Genomic DNA, 18,986 nt, shown 5'->3' with positions numbered 1-18,986 from the left:
TCACCTGGACGGTGTCAAATTCCAAAAGGTTGTCGGGACTGTGCAGCTCTCCCCGCCGCTGCGCTTGGCTGGGCTCCATCTCCGCAGCTCTTCCTGCCGCCGTTATTTATTTCCTCGGTGTTGGGATCACATCGGGGCCACCATTTGTCGTTGTTGAGATGGACACGACAAACACCGAATTGTGCAAAATGGCTACTTTATTGTTCCAACAAGCCTTTTAATGACTTTATGCAGCGTTTGTGTCCATGTACGACTGGTTTTGGTGGAGACTAACAGTTCACGGCTGGATGCCCTCTTCTCTGTTGCAGCCTCGATGACCTTCCTCTCCTTGCGGTCAGGCAGTTCTGGTCTGGCAGTTCCTTGATCTTCTCAGCTCTTCTCGGGACTTTCACGTCTCTTAAGGGTACGTGGTTATCTGCTCAAAGTCAGTATCAAACTTACATTCTGATCCCTCAGACCAGCCCAGGTCTCCCATAGTACCAGTACTGGTTCCCAGCTCCAAGCACGGGAAGAGACACTGGGCGGCTCAGGCAGCATGCTCTGCCCGAGCCAGAAGGTCACTGGGGCACAAGGGGCGGCCCTGGCTCTGAGTTCAGGGAGGAGCAGTGTGGGAGGCTCCCATGCCCCAGCCTTACCGTGGGGGTCCTGGCTGATGGTGGGATACAGGCAGGTACCCCTGCAGTGCACCTGGTACTGTCGGTTCGTCCCCAGCACCTCAAAATGCAGCGTCTGATCAAACTGCCCCGGCACCGTGGAGCTGAACTGGACCCTCAGTTCCACCTCGCCGTGGGCAGGCACTATCCACCGGCAGCTGCTCAGCCTGGCAATGAAAGAGGAGGCTTCAGACATTGCTAACGAGCAAACGAGAGAAGGAGGCGGCTCACGGACTCGCCATCCCGTGGAGGCCCCGGCAGAGGGTCCCTGTGGGGCTGGGGACGATGGACCCCGCTGGCAAGATGGACGTGAAGCAGAGGGATCACCTCCTCCCTCACGGCTCACCTGACGGATCTCCCCGGGGATGGGGCCGTGTCCATGTCGCTTTGGTGTGCCCCGGGGCGCTGCGTGGGTGCTCCCGTGCCCGGCGCCTGGAGACCTCTCCTGCCTGGAGACCTCGCCCGGCTGGAGCTCCGCTTCCTCCTCACAGCCTCCGGCCTGCCCGCGGCTTTCTCCTTCCCCGACTGGCCCCTGCTTGGCGTGACCTGCTCCTCTGACACCTTCACACCGAGGCAGAGAGGAAAGGGAGAGAGGTGAGACCTGCCCTGAGACGCCCCCATCCCAGAGAGAAAGCTGCAGGTTTGTTAACAGACGGGAGAGAGAATAAACCACCAACCACCTCTGCCCATGGATTTGGTCTTCCTTATGGGACTTTGTTTTGCCTACAACACCCCTCCTTGCCCAGGACCCTCTCCTCAAGGGAAGTTGAAGGGTTTAGCTGATTTTTTTTTCCTCTCATCTTACAGAACTGCCCCATGTTTCAAGCAGAGCTGTCTCTTTCAGACAGACAGGAGGGATGCCTGCAGACATGGGGCCCTGTCATGTCTTCACTGCCCTTCCACAGTGATCCTTTTCCATTCCACCCGCCCCCCATGCCCCCACCCAGCCTGGACCCTGCCCTGGCACCTCCACTGCAGGCACATCCAAGAGACTTCTGGTGTTCTTCTTTTCTTCTTCTGCAGTGGCACCTTCAGGCACGACAAAGGCGAAGTGCTCGAGGGCTTCTCCTGCTGCAGGGACCATCCGCTTCTCCGGGTAGCGGATCACGGAGTAGAAAGCCGTAGGTGGAATGGGAGGCCCCGAGGGACCCAGTCCCAAGTCATCCAGGATCTAAAGCATAAGAGAAAACCCTGTTTATGCTCCCGTCGCCTTCATCCTCACACTCCCTGAAAGACACTGAGCTTTTGGCAATGGTTTTTTTTTATGTAGATGGAGTACAGTGATTTTTTATGCCCAGCAGGGTGGGCAGGCTCCAGAGCAGTGCCAGGACCTACAAGTGGGACCTAGAGAGAAATCTGAGTGACTCGGCTGAAGGAAACAATGACCAGGAGCTGCCCTGCCCTGGGACCATTTTAAGTGATTTCCAGACTGGGAAACTCTCTGAACAGAGAGGATGAGAGCCCCCCGCTCTTCTGCCCGACCTGAGGGATGGCAAGAACTTCCCCAGCCACGTGGCTGCTGTGAAGCCATCGTGGAACATCATCAGTGGCCTGGACAAGGCTCTGTGCTGTTGTCACCTGGCGGGACACAATGCACCAGGGCCCAGACCACGGCAGGCTCAGCATCTGAGCCTCACAGGGCTTTACCTGCTCTGCCGCTGGCAGCTTGCCACTCTCCAGGATCGCCCTCGTCACATCTGCAGAGCTCAGCACCTGGATGTCCAGGCAGGGCACCCCAACGTCCTGGCCTCTGGATGACCCTTCTGCACCTTCCCCTTCCAGCCCAGATAACTTGGAGTCCTCAAGAGCCTTCAGTTTTTCCAGACGCTCCTTCTCCAGCCTCTCCTGGTGCTCCTTCTCTCTGTCCTTTCGGCTCCTGCAACGGCGCTGGCCTTGGACTTGCTGCTGTACCACCTCCTGGTTCAGAGGGGACAGCAGGATACCCTGAGCCCTGTCCCAGGATGACAAAATATGTGTGACATCCTTCTGCGATGCCTCGTAGATCTTGAACCTCAGGGCCAAGTTCTCGCTGTCGCTCTGCGCCTCGGTTTTAGTTTCTCCCTGTTCCAGGTCCGCAGGTTGTACAACCTCTGCTGAGCAGACATCTGCCAGGGGAGCCTCGCTCTGCTTTTTCTTATCTTCCTTGTCATTTGCAAGAGAGTCCGGGTGCTCCTTTGCAGATCCCTTCCTCTCTCCCCCCTCGGTGACTTCGGACAGGTTGCCAAGGGATGCTCTGGTGTTTCTGGTGGATGCATTCGTATTCTGGGCAGGAGGAGCAGGAAAAAGCGGTGAGCATTTCCAAGCACCAACTCAAATGCTGTAGGACAGCGGCGATCTTTGCAATAGCACCCCATGTCTCATCTGAGGCTTGTGCTAGGTGCTCTACAAATCCCAATTCAGAGCGCAGCTGGTACCCAGTTGAGCTCAACTGAAACTAAACTCCCCAGCGTCAGACTGATGAGGAGTCCTGCAAACCAGCTGAGAAACAGAACAGCTTCCCCGACCCAAACTTAAGACACCTCCTTACTCCTGTGCAGTCCTCCGGGCACGTTTCTGGTGTGCTGAGCATCCATCCCTATGTCTGGCTGACACTTTGGGAAGTCTGGCTGCTAATGAATACCTAGAGGGCCTGGTGGTATCTCCTGCCAGACAGGTAGCAAAAGACACCACATCCCAGGCGGGTCAGGGCTCAGAGGTGTAAGTCACATGCAGAACGGGGAGAAATGCTGGACTAAAACTATCTAGGGCTCGGAGTTATGTGAAGCCATGACTCAAAGGCAGCATGACCCTAGAAGAGCAGCTCTACCCAACAAACCCAGCCAAAAATAGCCCTGGCGAAGCAGCAGCAGGATCAAACACTGGCTGCTGTTTCCCAGCACAGCCCCGTGTGTTACCGACGGCCAGGTGCTCATCCCCAGCACTGCGGGTGGCTGCTGGCTGCGCCAGGAATGGTTCGGCTCAGCAGGAGGGGCCCCAGGGCTTTTACTCATCTCTATAAACACAACCACCCACCTGCCCGACTCCAGGCTGGCTTTTCTTCCTTGCAGCATTATCTTTCCCAGGCTTTCTCTTGGCCCACTTAGATGACTTCTTCAGATCTTCTTCCTCCCTCAAGTGTTCTAGCTCCCACCGGTGCTTTTCCTCAAGCTCTTGAGCCAGCTGCTCCATCTCCCTTCAGCAAGACAAACAAAACATCCCCAAGAGTCACCGCCAGAAATCTGGGCTCGTTGCAATCCCAGCTGGTCCCGCACTTCATTCACTGACCCTGAGGCCAGGCACAACCCTTAGACCAGCTCTGTGGACTTCCCTCAACCTGGGGAGGCTGGGACATCCAAAGTGAGGGAAGGCGGGAGGGGACCTCCAGGGCCAGCCAAATCTAGGCTTTGCTGTCACAAGGTCTAAATTGCATTACTTCTCCAGTAAGGTCCACCTGGACACCTCCAGCAATGCTGCCAAAGACTGGCTGATCCAGGGAAACAAACTTCAGCTGGGGCTGAAAGAAGTGCTGACACACAGGCTCGCTTTAAGCAAGTCCCTCCCCAAGTTTCAGGCAGGAGTTAAGAGAGCCATAAGCTTATCCTGTGTATCCTCCTGAACAGGGCTGCTCTGCGGGATCAGAGCTTCCCCCAGGCTCACCTGCTGCTGCAGCTGAAGCTGAGCCTAGGAGAAACCAGCTTTATGGCTGGTGTCACTCAGTAAAGGAAAACCCTGGGAGCTCAGCAGTGCAAGGGCCTCACCTACACCAGGACTGGGATCTAAACCAAGCCAGCACAGCTGTGCCTCACACCAACCCACACCACAACCCCTCTGGTTTGGAGAAGAAGGGCGATGAAGAAGATGAGAATGAACATCATTAACTAGAGACACCTGTAAGCACAGTGGCAAGGCAAGCACAGAGCCCAGCTCCCTGCAGCCTGTGTCCAAGCCGAAGGGCTCACCACTAAAGCGGAGAGAGGATGTTCTCATCTCACCGGAGGAAGGTGCCTCCTCTGCTGGGAACCAGGGAGGTGGAACTGGCAGTCCTTGTGCTGCTGGTAATTAATGCTTTTGGCCTTGGTAACCCCTCTGAGCTCAACCAAGGTCTCCGGAGCAGGGAAACCCTTCGGGGACGCTATCTTGGGGAGGCACCCATAGAAGGCTTACAGACCTCTTCTTCCTCTCACGCTTGACTTGCAGTATACTGTTATCAAACTGAATTTTCTCCTCCTCGGTGAGGGCATCATACTCGTCCTCGTCCATCTCCCAGAGGCGGGCTTTCTCCCTCCTGGCAGCTTCTTCCCGCTCCCGTCCTTCAGCACAGACCAGAGAAGAAACCGTCAGTGCCTGCAAGCAGAGCTTGCTGCTCTGGGTGAGCTGCCAGGATTCACAACTCTGTCCCGACCCAGCCTATCATCCTGCCAGGAGATACTGGCGAGCTCACATCCCCGCTTCAAAATTCAGACAAGCCCCCAAACTATCGCTGCTCAGTGAGTTCCCGTGCCTTGCCTGGCTCACACGCCCCAGCGCCGTGGACGGCTGGCCGGTGGTTAGTTATTGAGCCACAGCAGCTTACACTTGTGCCCAAGCTTTAATGTTAGAGACTGAGGTCAGCCTCAGCATTGCTGTATTTTAAGCAACTGTGAGCTGAGTGCTGGCTACACCGAGGCAGAAGGTGGAAGGATTAATAAAAACCCCTCTTACAAGTTCTGCTGGTAACCCAGATACACACGGGTAAGGTTGAAGGCTTGAGAGAGAACATGTCAGAGTTACGGAGACGAAGAGTCTCACCTTCCTGCTCTTTTGCGGCCATCTCCCTGGCTTTCCAAGAAGCATAATCCTGGAACAGGTTCACAAAATAGATGTAAGGCCGATTTCTGACAGCTTTGAGCAGGCAGAGGAGAGCAGACGCCGTGTTGCGTGCAAAGAGGGTCTCCAGGCCATCAAACACCACTCCCTGGTAGCAGTCGCTCAGCTGCAGATAAAGCCAAAAAGGAAGAGAAAGTCAGCTGTCGCACGCATTGGGCTCTCAGCCAGTCACTAAAGCCTGTCGTCAGAGATCACCAGCCATCACAGTTCCAAGTGCAGCAGCTCAGACAAGCTCTGATCTTCCCCCGTGCTCTGCCAGCTCATGGCATCTGCAGCTTCACCCACGGATCCCTGCACGCAGCCCAGGACTCCTCCAAGAGCAGGCACAGCCCTCCTCCTCCTCTCTGAATTGTACCTCGCTGCCTGTCTCTCCCTAGCAAGAACGCCCCCACCCCACGTACCTGCAGCCTGTCAGAGAGGATGGCCACCAGCAGGTCCTCGGGCAGCACGCAGCTCCTAAAGCCCAGCTCTTCTGATGTGCTGCTATCGATGCTCAGCGATCGCTGCGCAGGAAAGCAGGGATGGGGAGAGAGGCGAGAACTTGATGAGCCTTGCAATGTTGAACGCCACCAGAAAAATCAACCGCTTTGGAAACCCCCAAACAATTCCAACTGCTGAGCTTGGAGCTGGGGTTTCTCACTAGCAGGAGACTAGAACAAAACTGCAGGCCAGCAGCTCCGGGGGAGCACGCTGGAGGGTGCGTGCGTGGCCAGCAGAGACCCAAGCTCGCAAGCCCCCAGCGCAGCATCCAGCAGCTTTGCCCACGGCTGCAGCCACATTAGCCAGGACTGCACTTTGCCAACCAACGGCTGAGATGCCGTAGAGTGTTTCTGCCAGGGTTTCATTCCCAGCCCGAGCCATGCCCAGCCTGCCCAGCTGGCTCTCTGCACTACAGACCCCCGCACCAGGCTCTGGGTGACGCAGAGCCTCCACTGGAAGCGGCCCCTTCACTTCTCAGAGGCAACAGAAAGGTCCCAGGCATCAACCAGTGCAGGCCGTGCTTCACCTGGGAGCCTGTCAGATCCATCAGATGCTGCTTCTGGGATCGGGCTGTGGGGCCATCCCTCTTCTCGCCTGCCGCAGCGCTCACCTGGCCTTGGGAGCTGACGGACTGCCGGCTGACTTTGTCCACAGAGCTGGACCGGCTCGTCTCTAGGCTGCGCTTGGCCTTGGCGTGGAACTGCTCGCCGAGGGGCTCATCTGCGTTGTGACCTGCGGAGGGGACAGACGCTCAGTGGGGAGCAAGCAGGCACCTTCCACCCCAACGGGCACAGCCCTGCGCCCTGGCAGGGACACGGCCCTCGTCCCCCAGCCTGCCGGGCACTAGCAGCACCCATCTCCAGAAGCAGCTCCTGCCCTGCTTCTCTTTTCAGCATGGTAAAGCACACCACCTGATACTGGATTTTAAAGCCAGAGAGTTTTTAAGGCACAGCTCCGCATCCCTCCTCACAAATGTGCACGCAGGTGACGCCGCACAGTAGCTCCCCTACGGATCAAGCCAAGGCTCCATCCTCCAGGAGCATCATTTCTGTACCTTGCACCCATCCTGCACTCTCACGTGGAGACGGTAACATGCAGCCCTGCCCCAGCTGCATCCCCATCTCCACTGGAGCCAAATCCTCCGCATGGGCTAACCCCACCTGGGGCCCAGACCCTTCTTCCTTCCGCCAGCTCCCAACCCAACCAGATTCAAAGCTGAGCAATGCAAAACTTCCCCCACCAGAACCAGGGTCTGGCCTCACCCTGCAGAGCTCGGGGCACCAACTGCCCAACCAGGTTTTCTAAAAGTCTCTGGTCTCAGGTGCAGAACAGCACCACATGCACGAGCTGTGTGACCTGACAGCGTGTATAGGGAAACCTCTGGAGAAAAGAGTCTCATCTGAAACTCTGGGAGGTTATTCTTCCCTTCCTCTCACGTTTCTGAAGCCACACTCAAAGTCAGTTGTCTAGTGCTTCACGAGCAGCTTCAGAGGGCTTCTTCCTTGTTCAAGTGGGCATCAGTTCTGCCTGATGGCCACGAGGAGTCAGCTGGATTCAGCTTTGAGGAAATGTAAAAAAACCCTGAGAAAAATTCAGGTGTGCTTCACCACTCCTAGGAAAAGGAGTATGTGCTGAGAAGCCCAGAGGCAGTAAAAGTGCCCCTGTCTGAGCCCTTAAAACAGAGATTATTTTCTTTAATAACATGAAATGCTTTATGAAATGGCTTTGCATTTCTGCACGCTGCACCCATGTTCCCTAAGAGACCCAAGGGCTGTCAGACTCCCTCTCTGGAGCAAGCAGAAGCGGACGGTCAGGGTGGGTTTCTGAAGCGCTGCTCTGGGTCCAGCGTGTCTCCTTACCGGCACCCTCTGCCTCCTTGCAGCTCTGCTCGATGGCAGCCCCGGTGCACAGCTCCCGGGCGCGCAGCCCTGCCGAGCTGCTCCTGTCCGAGATGGCTTCTGTCACCACGGCGTCGATGGACAAGCAGGCAGCGCCGTAGTATTTGGACAGGGCAACCGCTGCCGCTGTCTTTCCTTGAGAGAGAGGAAGACTGCTTGGTGACACTTGCACGTGAAGCATTTTCAGGGACAGGCTCTAGAAAGTCCCCAGACAGGATTTCAAAGTTTCAAGGACAGTGGGAAATCAAGTGCCCCTTTAGGGGAGACCACGAGGGAGGGAGCTGAGCACGGCTGGAAGCGTTGTCCTCTAGAGCCAGGCGGATCACCTCCACCTCACACCCAGCTGAGCGCTTTGTCCCTCGTGGGGACCTCAACCCTGGGCCAGGACGTTGTTTCGAGCCCGGTCCCGCCACCCCTGCGCTGGCCGGCGCTGCCTCAGGCAACGTCTGGGCACGGGCTGGGGGTCAGTGTGGGCGAGGGACCGCACCCATGAGGCAACCTGGGCACTAGGCACCGTGCTCCCACCAAGCAACGGGGACACGGCCACCCTGTGTGGGGGGAGGATAGCCTGGCTCTGTGGACACGGGGTGAGCCACAGCACTTGCCCCAGCTGGTGAAGGCCTGGGACCATTTCACGTACCAGCAGGGCTGTGGCTTACCTCGCTTCGCTTCAAGTGGTCAATCAAGCAGCACGGGCCACCAGGACGTGTCTCTCCTGCTCCCCCCGCCCTCCTTGCAGCCACGGGCTCGGCTCACCTACCTGTCAGGGGTGCCCCATGGACGATGACGACGATCCCTCTGCGGTCTCGGGCCGCGCGCCCCTCTGCAGAGATATCGATGCCAAGGTGGCGGGCGATGGCCCTATGCACAGGGCTGTCGGTCACTTCTCCCGCGGCCGCCCTGCTGCTGGTGACGCTCTGCCCATGCTCCGCTGTGCGGAACCAGATAGAAAAGTCAGCCTCCTGCCTACCTATGACCCTGATCATCCTCCCCATCCCCTCAGATCCTGGGAGAGAAGACTCTGCTGAAACCAACACCACACCGAGGTCTCACCATGCCCCTCCTTTAGGCTTGTGCAGATCAGGGTCTGCCCTAGATGGTGGTCAAGGTGCCTCTTCAGAGTATAGGAAATGGGCTGGCAGAAAGAGGAAAGAACAAGCCTTTGGCAATACCTAACAGGACTGGGCCAAATGTCCCGTCACCTGTCAACGTGGTCCCAGGTCCTGCTGAGTAAGGGGCGGACAGGCAGAACCAGGCATTTTACACTGTCCCAAGGGAGAGGCTCCATTTGCACATTGAGCGATTATCCAAAAGCTGGATGCTTTAGGAATATTACTCCAGGAGATGTAGCTGGGCTCTGAATTCATCATAACACATTTGCAAAGAGCTCCCATCTTTGCCCTTAGGAGGTCACCAAAAGCCATCTCGGCTTGCAGTGTCACGCAGGACAGAGAGCGCGCTGCCCTGCCTAGGAAAGGGAACAGCATCACCCTGATCCCAGCAGCTCCTGGGGCAAAAAGGTGCTCATTTGGCAAAACTGGGGAGAACCTCTCTGGCCTCTCACTTGTCCCTGTCCCGTCTGCAACAATACCCATCCCCTGTCTTTTCTCAACACCTTCCCTCTCCTCTGTGTTCAGATTTAGAGTCCACCTCGTTGGACTGGCTTTCATCAAACACGGAGGAGAAAACGGATGAGCTCTGGGATGAGACAGCGTGAATGATCCCAGCAGAGGACTTTCTTCCTTGATCTGACAGAGACTGGACATCTTCAAAGTTTGCGTGTTACAAGGCACAGACTTTCACGCTGGAATTCCTCCACCAAGCTGGGGAATGGGTGGCTGCGGAAAGCCTGGGCTTCCCGTGGAGAGCTCGGGGTGTGCGGGCTGGACTCCCCGCTGTGTCCACACTCAGGACAGCCAATGCCAAACCCTCACCGTTGTCCTGGCCTGCTGGTTCCCCAGTCTTGGACTCCTCATCCTGCAGCCTCTTCTGCTCCTGATAGTACTCCAGCACCTCTGGGGGCAGCTTCTCACCCGGGGCACGTGGAGGCAGCAATAAGGTGTTACGGCAGTCATAATCTTTAAGCATCTGCAGGGCCTGTGCATGTAGGGAAGAGAAGACATATGCAGGACGTGTTTCTAACAACACGGACTATCCAGGCCCCTCCACAGTCTGCCAGCAGAGCTGGCTAACCCTGAAATGCCACCAGGCTTTGCCCTGGGAACTGTCTCCATCTCCCTGGCACGAACCCGGGAACGCTGGAGCACTGTGAAGCTACGGGAGCGTGCACATGGGGACCAGAGCTTCCCTCTCACCTGCTCCTCAGCAAGGTACTGCTGGTCGAACTCCAGCGAGTAAAACTCGATGGGGAACTCGCATGGGTTCTTCACCACCACCGTCCCCTCTGCTCCACGGCTGTGCGGCAGCAACGGTCCCAGCTCGAGCACTGGGGGGCTGAACTCCAGCCGTGGCTCCAGCCCACGCCCCGAGACCTGCAGCTGGAGGTTCTGGCTGCTCTGGCAAACAGTAATCTTCATCTCACTTCTGTAGGACTTCTGAAAAGAGAGAGGCACAGAAAGCTCCTCCATGAAGTCCCAAGTGACAGGGCCTCAAATTCAACTCTTTCCCCAGGGCAGGGGTGTCACCAGTACCTCTAAGGGGAATGGAAAACAGATGTTTACTTCCAGCAGGGGCTACAGCATCTGCATGCTGGCTCTGAGGAACTGGGATGAATCCTAATGTGAAGTCTAACTGGCTATTTTGGTGTCAGATGAATCTAAAACACACTATCAGATGTTTTCACCTAGTCACAAGGGAGTGTGATGCTCATGAGAAAGGTCCTGAGGGTTACGTTGCCCAGACACAGTCCTGGCACTGCTGCATCAGGCAAACATCAGCTCGATGAATGAGGCAGGTGAGCTCTCACTGGCTAGAAATAAGGGTCGACTTCTCTGCTCAGTGTTTGGCTCTGGTCAAAGCCAGACACAAGATGGTTACACCTCTACAGCAATTAAAACATCCCTGGGACTGTTCCCAGGCACGGAAGAACTTGTGTCCATCCTGTTACCCACTGCCAGTTTCCAAGCCACGGTGGCCACAGGCAAACTGCCTTTGGGAACGCCCCGTCATTGCAGCTGACTCCCAGAGTGCCTGGGAACGCGCAGGCAGGCTGAGCCAGAGCCACAGGGACTGCTGGCAGCAGCCACTCCAGGCGACTGTCCTGCCGTGCCCAGGAAGGTGCCCGGTGGCTGTTTTGCCTGCTGGTACCAGCAGCAGGACTTGCCTAGACTGGCCCCTGCAGGGTTATCCCCTGTGAGCGCGCCAGCTGCTCTGCACCAGGGCGCTGCAGCCTCAAACAGGCGCCTGCAAGGGGGAGACGAGGGCAAACAGGCAGATTTCCCCCCATGCACCAAGAGGCAGCCAGCCCAGCGTGCCCTGATGCTCTCTGAGCAAGCTCCCCAGGGGGATTTCAAAGCCCCTCTCAGAAGAGTGTGCTGCAGGGGACACTGAGGCACAGTGGGTACAGGGCTTGCAGAAAGCTCTCTGTGGAGGCAGACGCCGTCTCCTCCTCCCCGTGCTGGGCTCTCGTTACCACACTGTCCTGCCAGACCTCCTGGGGGTGACACTCGCCCATCTCACCTCTTCGGTGGGCGAAAACCTCACTCGGACGTGGCATCGCTGTCCCGGAGCGAGGGTTCCAGCCGAGGGCAGCGCCTCGAAGACACACGGCTGGGCTTTCAACTTCTGGGGCACCTTCTGATGCAGCCCCGCTGGCCAATGCTTGTCCACCTGAGCACAGAAAACAATTGTGTGAGGTCTCCTCGGTCTGCGAGGACAGACCCTCGGTCCCCGCAGTGCTCTGAGACACCGTCACGGTGCTGAGGGCACCCACAGCCAAACCAGCCGAGGCCACCCCTGGCCTGAACTGGAGGGAAAACACGTCGGCAGGGCAGGCAGATGGGGAGGCACCGTCCTCAGAAGAGGAGGAACAGGGGAAGGTGGCAGAGAAGTGAAGCACCAGCTAATGCCCAGGTCCAGGTGAGCCAGCCTTGCTCTGTACCTCCAAAGCTTCCTCAGACGAGCCGCAGCCCAAGTGCTCACGCAGCCACAGGGGCAGAAAGGGCAAGAGAGGCAAAGACAACCCAACCGAGAAGGTACGTGTTACACATGGTCTGTGCTTTACCTTCTTAACAGGCTCATTTATAGTGATGAGCCAGTTACAGGGGACCTGGACCTGATTGTGGAGCTGGATGGTTTCCTCCTGGCACTGCCCACACTGCAGAGTGGAGAACTCCAGCCTGTCCCTGGAGACGCAGACGGCTGGCATGGCCACGCTGGCACGGAGGCGGACGTGGAACGTGGGGCCTCCTGCTACCTAGGGAAGGACAGAGCATCCAGCTGAGAGCCCCGGTGACATCTGCTGCTGTCCCCGACCTGCCCCGAGAGGTGTACGGGCACAGCGGGGCAAGGAAGCACGCCGCAGGTACCTTGATGGGCAGGAGCACGTCCACCTCTCCCAGCGGCAGGTTGGCACTCTGTGGGTCAAAGCACACTTCAAATGTCTTGCTCTCGCAGCAGGGCAGGTGCTTCACGCGGTCCAGCTCCACATTGAAACCTTGAACAGACGAAAATAAAGCAGCTGAGATACACAATCGACATGAACGTGTCACAAGCACGTTAAGGCCGTATGTCCTGGCTGGCAGCTCTGTGAAGTTTCCCTTTGTACCTGTGGAGAAGACTGCCACTCCTTCTCCCTTGTCACCGCACAAGGAGAAAGGGTTTTCACAGCCAGAATCCAAGACCCACATGGTAAAAAGGAAACATCTCTGTTGAGGAGCTCCAGCCATTCCTTCACTAGGGATCCCAGGGAAGGATGCACAGACCTCTCCAAAGGAGAATTTCCAACTAAGATTCCCCCATGCCATGGTGCTCTCTGAAAAACGATTTAGAGGAGGCACCTGATCACCCTTCAGACACGGCGAGGCACCGTCACGGCCTGTTTCGGAAGCCTGTTTTGATACAACAGAGGACCTCACAGGCTGTCTCCTCACTAAAGGCTGAACAGAAGTGCTATGGCATGATGAACTTTAAACAAAGCACTTCCAAACCACAAAGGGTCCATCTGTTTGCAACACAAGCTCACGGAGTGCCCATCAGACGATGCTCATGGTAGCCAAGAGCAGAAGATGCTGAGAGGTGACCAAGGTGATCAGCCCACCCAGCCCCTGCAGGGAAGCGTTAGGGCAGGCCCAGGCGGGCCGGGTCTCTGAGTGCTGCTGGCCTGGAGAACTCAGGCTCTAAAGCACCAGGCAGCAGGTCCCAAGGAGGAAAAAGTTATACATACAAGCACTCATAAAACCTCCCCATGTCCAGTGGCTTAAGCTAAACTGTCAGAGACAGCTCCTTCGAGCCCACGTGAAGGCTCTCCAGCACTGGTTACCTGTGTCACGCAGGACCTGTCTGTCAGCGCAGAAGGACACAGGGAACTGCCCGGTGTTGGTGATCCTCACGACGTGCATGGGGGTGTTACCGAGAATCACGTACCCAAAGTCCAGGAGGTACTCGGGCAGCTCAGCTCTGAAAGGAGGAGTAAGGACAATCCTTAAACCACAGCCTGGCTGCATTTCCAAGAGCATGAAAGATGCAAATAAAATATTTCTGGATTCACTGTTGTAAAAACTCAACTCAAGACCATGAAATCCAAGGCCTGACCACCTGGTAATAAGACTTTGGTAAGTCACGAGGAGCATAGGACCTAGGTTTTATCAGCTACCAGTGGGGCCTTAAAATAAAATTAGTTTAAAATGAGTATCATTTATCACAGCTCCTCTGCTACGGGAAGCCACTGTAGGTAAGTCCAGTGGACCTCCACCGGTCTCAGTGAAACTGCTATGCCCCATGTGCAGCCCCAGCCTGAAAGTGCTTCAGGACCTTGTCATGGGATTCGCCTGCACAGGAAATCTTCACTGCTCTGCAACCACATCTGTCCCCAAAGCAGCACGGACAAATGCGGTAATCAACACCTGCAAGATTCACGGGAGGGGCCTTTCCCAGAGCAATCTCACTCGGGAAAGCACATACGTGATCTGTTTTGCAGAGCATCTTCCCGAACTGGAGCCTACCGTGCCCGTGCCTCCTCATGGAGGAGCAGAGGGAAGATACCGAGGTAAGCCCTGCAGTCCCACCAGCATGCGAGCCACCGGATTTGTCAAGGGTGTGTCAGCCTCTGCGGTTCCCTACTCTTTTTGCTCAGTGTGGTCTGTTAGCCGGAACAAAGATTTGAGTTGCCTCTTTCAGATCTGGTCAGCAGGGACGGTGCTGGTGCTCTCTGGAAGGGCCTGATGCTCTGCACTGGCCCCCTCAGCCCTAAGAGCAGGACCCAGCGCCTGTGGGGAGCTGAGCACCTCCAAAGCTCAGGGTGGCTCTGTGGCAGTGAGGACACTCAGCTGCTCACAGGGAGCACGGCAAAGCCGCCAGGATCAGACCCTTTCTGGAGTCCCCACTACCCCCAGCTCTCAGGAGCAGGGGTGCACTGCTGGGTGCTACCCTCGGGGCACCTGGAGACAGGGTACGGGAGCCCCTACTAACTTGAGAAGCCTCTGACGAGCGCGCTGGTCAAAGGCAGTGGCCTCTGGGGGACCAGAGGTGAGAGCTTTCTGCTGCTCCAGGGCGTGTTCTTCCATCAGCAGCTGCTCCATCTGCATCTGCAGCCCAGGGTCCAGCTGAGGGAAGGAAAGGCAGCGGCTGGTTAGCAACGGTCCTTCCCAAGGCTCCCCCCTGCTCGTGTTGGAGGGGTGATGGGGTCCTTCTGTCTCGCTGCTCAGTGTCTGTGACACCTCCTGCTCTCTCAGGCAGGGCCTCATCTCAAGGGCAATGAACTCCAGCAACTTCGCCTGCCCAGTCACTGGTACAAAAGCTGATCTGGCCAGACAGACAGACAAGCCAGGAACCTTCCAGAGCTTCAAGTCTTTGCCTGCCCCCAGCCAGTGTCAAAGCAGCTCGGACAAGAGCTCTCTTGTAAAGGGAGCCACGATAAGGCTGCTGTCTCTGAGAGATCAGCACTGGCAGCACAGTCCCAGAGCACAGTCAGGCTGCTGCTATTAAGCTCTGTAAACCTGGCAGGGCTTGGGTTGTGAGCAGCAAATCCCCCAGTGATGACCTACATCCCATCACGAAGTGCCATAAATTCCATCACTTGAGCAGGGTCTTCAGGATCTCTCCCTGGGGCAGCCCCGGGGGCACTGCTGAGCTGTGCAGGATCATGGGCAGGTGTGGGCAGGGAGGTCCCAAGTGCCAGCAGGGCCCCGGGAAGCCTGCTGCGGGCTGCAGGGGACCCAGTGACACCGGGGGAGGGTGGCACGCGTCAAACGGGGCAGCAGCCATTCTCACCACGGCGTCCAAGGGATCTGGGGGTGGCTCCGCAGCCACAGCCGCCCCCAGAACTGCTGCTTCCTCTCTCTGGCCATCTTCCTCCATCTTTTCTATCACCTCCTTGAGGACCTTCTCATATTTTTCATTTCCTGAAGGAAGAAAACATCCACAAATAGAAGCGGGGCACAGAGCCATTCCCCTCAAAGCTGGGAAGCCCCACTCCCCTGACTCTGGCCTCTCCCAGAAACACCCTCCCCAAGCAATGTATGGAAAGTCCATGCTGCTTCTCCTCTATCAACCCTGATGTTCATTCCCACCCATCTTCCTCCCCACATGGGAGCATCTCATCCCCTGCAATGTGCTGCAAATCCAACCCTGACAAAATCCCTGCCAGCCTGTGCTCAGCTTTCCAGAGCATTTCTGTCTAGCCATCACCTTCCCAGGACTCCGACCTGCTGGCAAGCTCTGCAGGATGGTTCCTGGGGCAAAGCCCACACGGGCTCATCTGCCAGAGCTTCAGGAAGCAACCGGGGTGTTGAGTGTTGGTCTGACAGCCCTGAAACCTCCAGGCTTGGTGGAGGCAGTTTGAGCTGCCCTACGGGCATCTGACATGGGGGAGAAACAGGGGCCCCTCCTGGGGAGCAGACAGGCCGTGCTCACCTTTGATGTTCCTGGGCAGGTCCAAGTAGATCCTGGGAAAGCTCCCCTCTCCCTTCAGGGAGATTTCTTCGGGCTCCAGGTGACCCACTTGGATCTGGAAAGTCCTGCGGAAGGCTCCAGGCACTCCTGGCAGGTAGTAGACTTTCAGGACTTGCTCCTTGCCAGGTCCAACGTAACCCTGCAGGGTGTGGGAGAAGAGGGAGGGAATGCACCAGAGAGGGTTTGGTGGAGGGACGGCTCAGACGACAGACATGCCGAGAAGAGAAGGCAGGTTCTCGTACATAACAAAGTATCAGACAGCATCGCCTTCTCGCTTTCACAGAATCACAGAAGCTGAGGTCTCCTACACCAGGTCCTTCGGAGGGCCCGTAGGGATGCATTCCCCCAGGACAGACCCACAGACCACCCCCTGCTCAGCATGAGCACAGCTCTGCCCCTAATGGTGTTTACCCTCTGCTAGCAAGAGCCAGACTGAAGAAATAAAAGCTCTTTTAGCAGCCACTATACAAAATAAGGGAAGTGCCCACACTCTCAGCATGGCCAGCAGCTCCTGCCACAGCACACCAGCGGTTCCCAGGCTGGTGTTGAAGGGCCTGACCCCTTATAATGATCCCAACCAAACACCTCCTGCCTGTGCGGTTACACCAGGGTGCGTGAGCCTATTCGGACTCATGGTGACCTGCAAACATGCATCTCCGGAAAGGCAGGAGCAGAGACTAGGATGACATCTAGGCAAGGTGTTGCCAGGCAGGGCACCTCCTCTCTGGGCTTCCAGAAAGGCTGCCCCAGCCCCAGGCTAGGCTCACGCCAGCCAGGCTGAGAGCAAATGCAAGCGGACAGCAACACAGCCCTGGGTGACGGGACACAGCCGCAGCTTCCCTCGGCTCGCCCTCTGCACGCTGGGCTGGACCCTCGGCTCCCCGCTCCCCTTCACGCTGCAGGGAGAAGCTGCTGAGCGGGACAGATCCTGCCACTTGGTGCCCTGAGCCCCTGGTGCAGCGCAGAACACAGCTGCAGCGAAAGCCAGCCCTGCCAAGCTGCCAGCGCCGGCGGGGCTGTTACAGCGACCGACTGCGCGGGGCCAAGCAGAGCTGGGTCTTGGGAAGCTGGCAGGAAGAGGGCGTCAGTGTGCCACCCCTTGTAGGAGACAGGCATGAGGAAATGTGAACGCCGTTTGGCTTCCTCTTCCCACTGCAAAAAGGGACTAGACAGGAATGCTGCTCCAGCCCAAAGACAGCCACGCAGGACTGAGAAGTTCGGACGGTGGGATGCTGCAAACTCCTCTCCTCGCTGTTCCAGCCCTGCTCCTGCCTGGCCCCCTCACTGCCCCACATAGCTCCTGCAGAGCAGCAAAGCTGGGGGAGTGGGGGACCGGCACAGGGGCTGCTACAGTTCTGCCAAAGCAGCTTCATGCCCAAGTGAGAGAGGATTTAAGTCCCGCTCAGTGCTGGCAGGGGCCTGGCAGGGTGTGCTACAGGCAGGGACAAGGGCTAAGCCCTGTCCGATCACACAGCCTGGGCACGGTGACCCCCAGGAGAGCCGGCACAGCGCGGCCCCGGTGCCCGCACAGCCGGAGCGCTCAGCAGTTGGGGTCCCCAGAGCCACCGAAGCGCTGGTGCCTCCGGCCAGTGGCTGCTGTGTGACGGCAGGGTCACCCGCCGGCAAAGGCCGTGAAGGGGGGCCGTTAGGACCGTGCTTGCTGGACCACCCCTGCCCCCCAGCAGCAGCTGCTTACAGCCCTGTCTCTCCTGTCTGCTTTTGTGGGTTGCTTTCTTTTTTTTAATTTTGTGTTTTTCCCCCACAACCCCCTCCTGGGCAGCCTGACCCACAGCCAGGGTCCAGGCGCCACCTCCGTACTCACCGTGCTGGGCAGGACCAGGGGCACGCCGGGCAGGGGGCTCTCTGCGGTCCCCACGCCGGGACTTAGCACCACGTAGTTGAAGCCCATCTTCCCTCTGTTCTGCAGGGTGACCTCTGCTTCGGTGACTTTGTTAAACAGCTGGAGAGAGGACAGAGGAGTGGCAAGATGAAGGCACAGGCCTGATACTGGGAACCTCCTTCTGCATTCACTGGGGTGTGAGCAAATGAACTCAACGCAGGAGAAAAGCAGAGGCAGAGGAGATACGGGTACTTGAGTCTCCCTGGTTAACCTGGGTAAGCCACCGCCACAGGGCACCCCTTAGCCCTACGCAGGAACAGACACTGATGGTGGCACGCAGAGGGGCAATGCCAACCACAGAGATCAGTCATAAGGAAAGCAAAGAGGAGACAAGCTCTCTGCACCTCATGGTGTGTCATCTCACACCCAGCTGGGACAAAGGAGGTGCCATCAAGACACTGCAGAAGAAAAAGCACCTGCAGTGACAGCAAAATGGGAGACAGGGCCAACAGCTGGAAATATCTGTGGGGTTTTTGACCGAAAAGAAGTGGGGATTATTCTAGGACATTCTCTCCAGCTACAGTGACTGGGAAGCCCAAGTTAACTTCCTCCCTGGTTTATTTTGCTGATTAATCAAGAACATTAAAAGAGAGCACCTCCTGGGACCTCAGGCTTTAGGAGCGGATCAGCAGATGGACGTCTTGGGGCACGTCCCTCTGGAGATCACCACTGGGACCCTGCCTGCCCCAGGAGGCGGCGTTAGTTACCTTGAGGAGGAGGAATTCCCAGATGGAGGGGGGCGGACATGGTTATTAAAAACCAGATTGGATGCAGCACATATCACTCCAAGGTTGTACTTCCAAGCCATAGAGCCAACAAAGTAGTTGGGAAGGGGAGAGAGCCCCAGCCCTAGGTGGCAGCAACACGCCGGTGATGGTTTCACGGCAAGGACCTCTGCCAAGAGAAGCGTGCGGTACCTGCAGCCCGCAGTCGATCTCCGTGACGTCTAGGAGGTAGTTGATGAGCGAAGCCTCCCCGCTCAGCGCGATCTCATAGGTCGGGCCTCCCTCCACCCTGCACAGCGCCGTGACGTGGGCGACGATATTTGTGTGGCCAAAGAAGGTGAACATGACCCGCTGGCTCTTGCCTGGCTGCAGCACACCGCAAAGCGGCAGGACATCGAAAACCTGGAGGTAGGCG

General features: G+C 57.3%; 1 protein-coding gene across 1 annotated transcript in view; it reads right to left on the bottom strand.

The window, feature by feature from the left end:
- Positions 1-269: 269 nt before the first annotated feature.
- The window catches only part of LOC141954988 (hydrocephalus-inducing protein homolog), a 208,826-nt gene continuing 190,109 nt past the window's right edge, over positions 270-18,986 (bottom strand). The window contains 25 exon segments of the mRNA XM_074895066.1: positions 270-415; positions 636-820; positions 1,000-1,214; positions 1,621-1,824; positions 2,301-2,915; positions 3,666-3,825; positions 4,801-4,942; positions 5,421-5,604; positions 5,900-6,038; positions 6,485-6,710; positions 7,838-8,011; positions 8,637-8,807; positions 9,468-9,505; positions 9,507-9,672; positions 9,811-9,973; positions 10,192-10,431; positions 11,516-11,665; positions 12,060-12,251; positions 12,364-12,491; positions 13,317-13,453; positions 14,465-14,598; positions 15,266-15,396; positions 15,908-16,085; positions 17,769-17,906; positions 18,764-18,973. Coding sequence (XP_074751167.1) covers positions 270-415; positions 636-820; positions 1,000-1,214; positions 1,621-1,824; positions 2,301-2,915; positions 3,666-3,825; positions 4,801-4,942; positions 5,421-5,604; positions 5,900-6,038; positions 6,485-6,710; positions 7,838-8,011; positions 8,637-8,807; positions 9,468-9,505; positions 9,507-9,672; positions 9,811-9,973; positions 10,192-10,431; positions 11,516-11,665; positions 12,060-12,251; positions 12,364-12,491; positions 13,317-13,453; positions 14,465-14,598; positions 15,266-15,396; positions 15,908-16,085; positions 17,769-17,906; positions 18,764-18,973 — 4,566 coding nt within the window.

This window comes from Athene noctua, unplaced genomic scaffold (assembly GCF_965140245.1).
Source record: "Athene noctua unplaced genomic scaffold, bAthNoc1.hap1.1 HAP1_HAP1_scaffold_50, whole genome shotgun sequence".
Lineage (NCBI taxonomy): Eukaryota > Metazoa > Chordata > Aves > Strigiformes > Strigidae > Athene > Athene noctua.
This window is presented reverse-complemented; position numbering and strand designations above follow the sequence as displayed.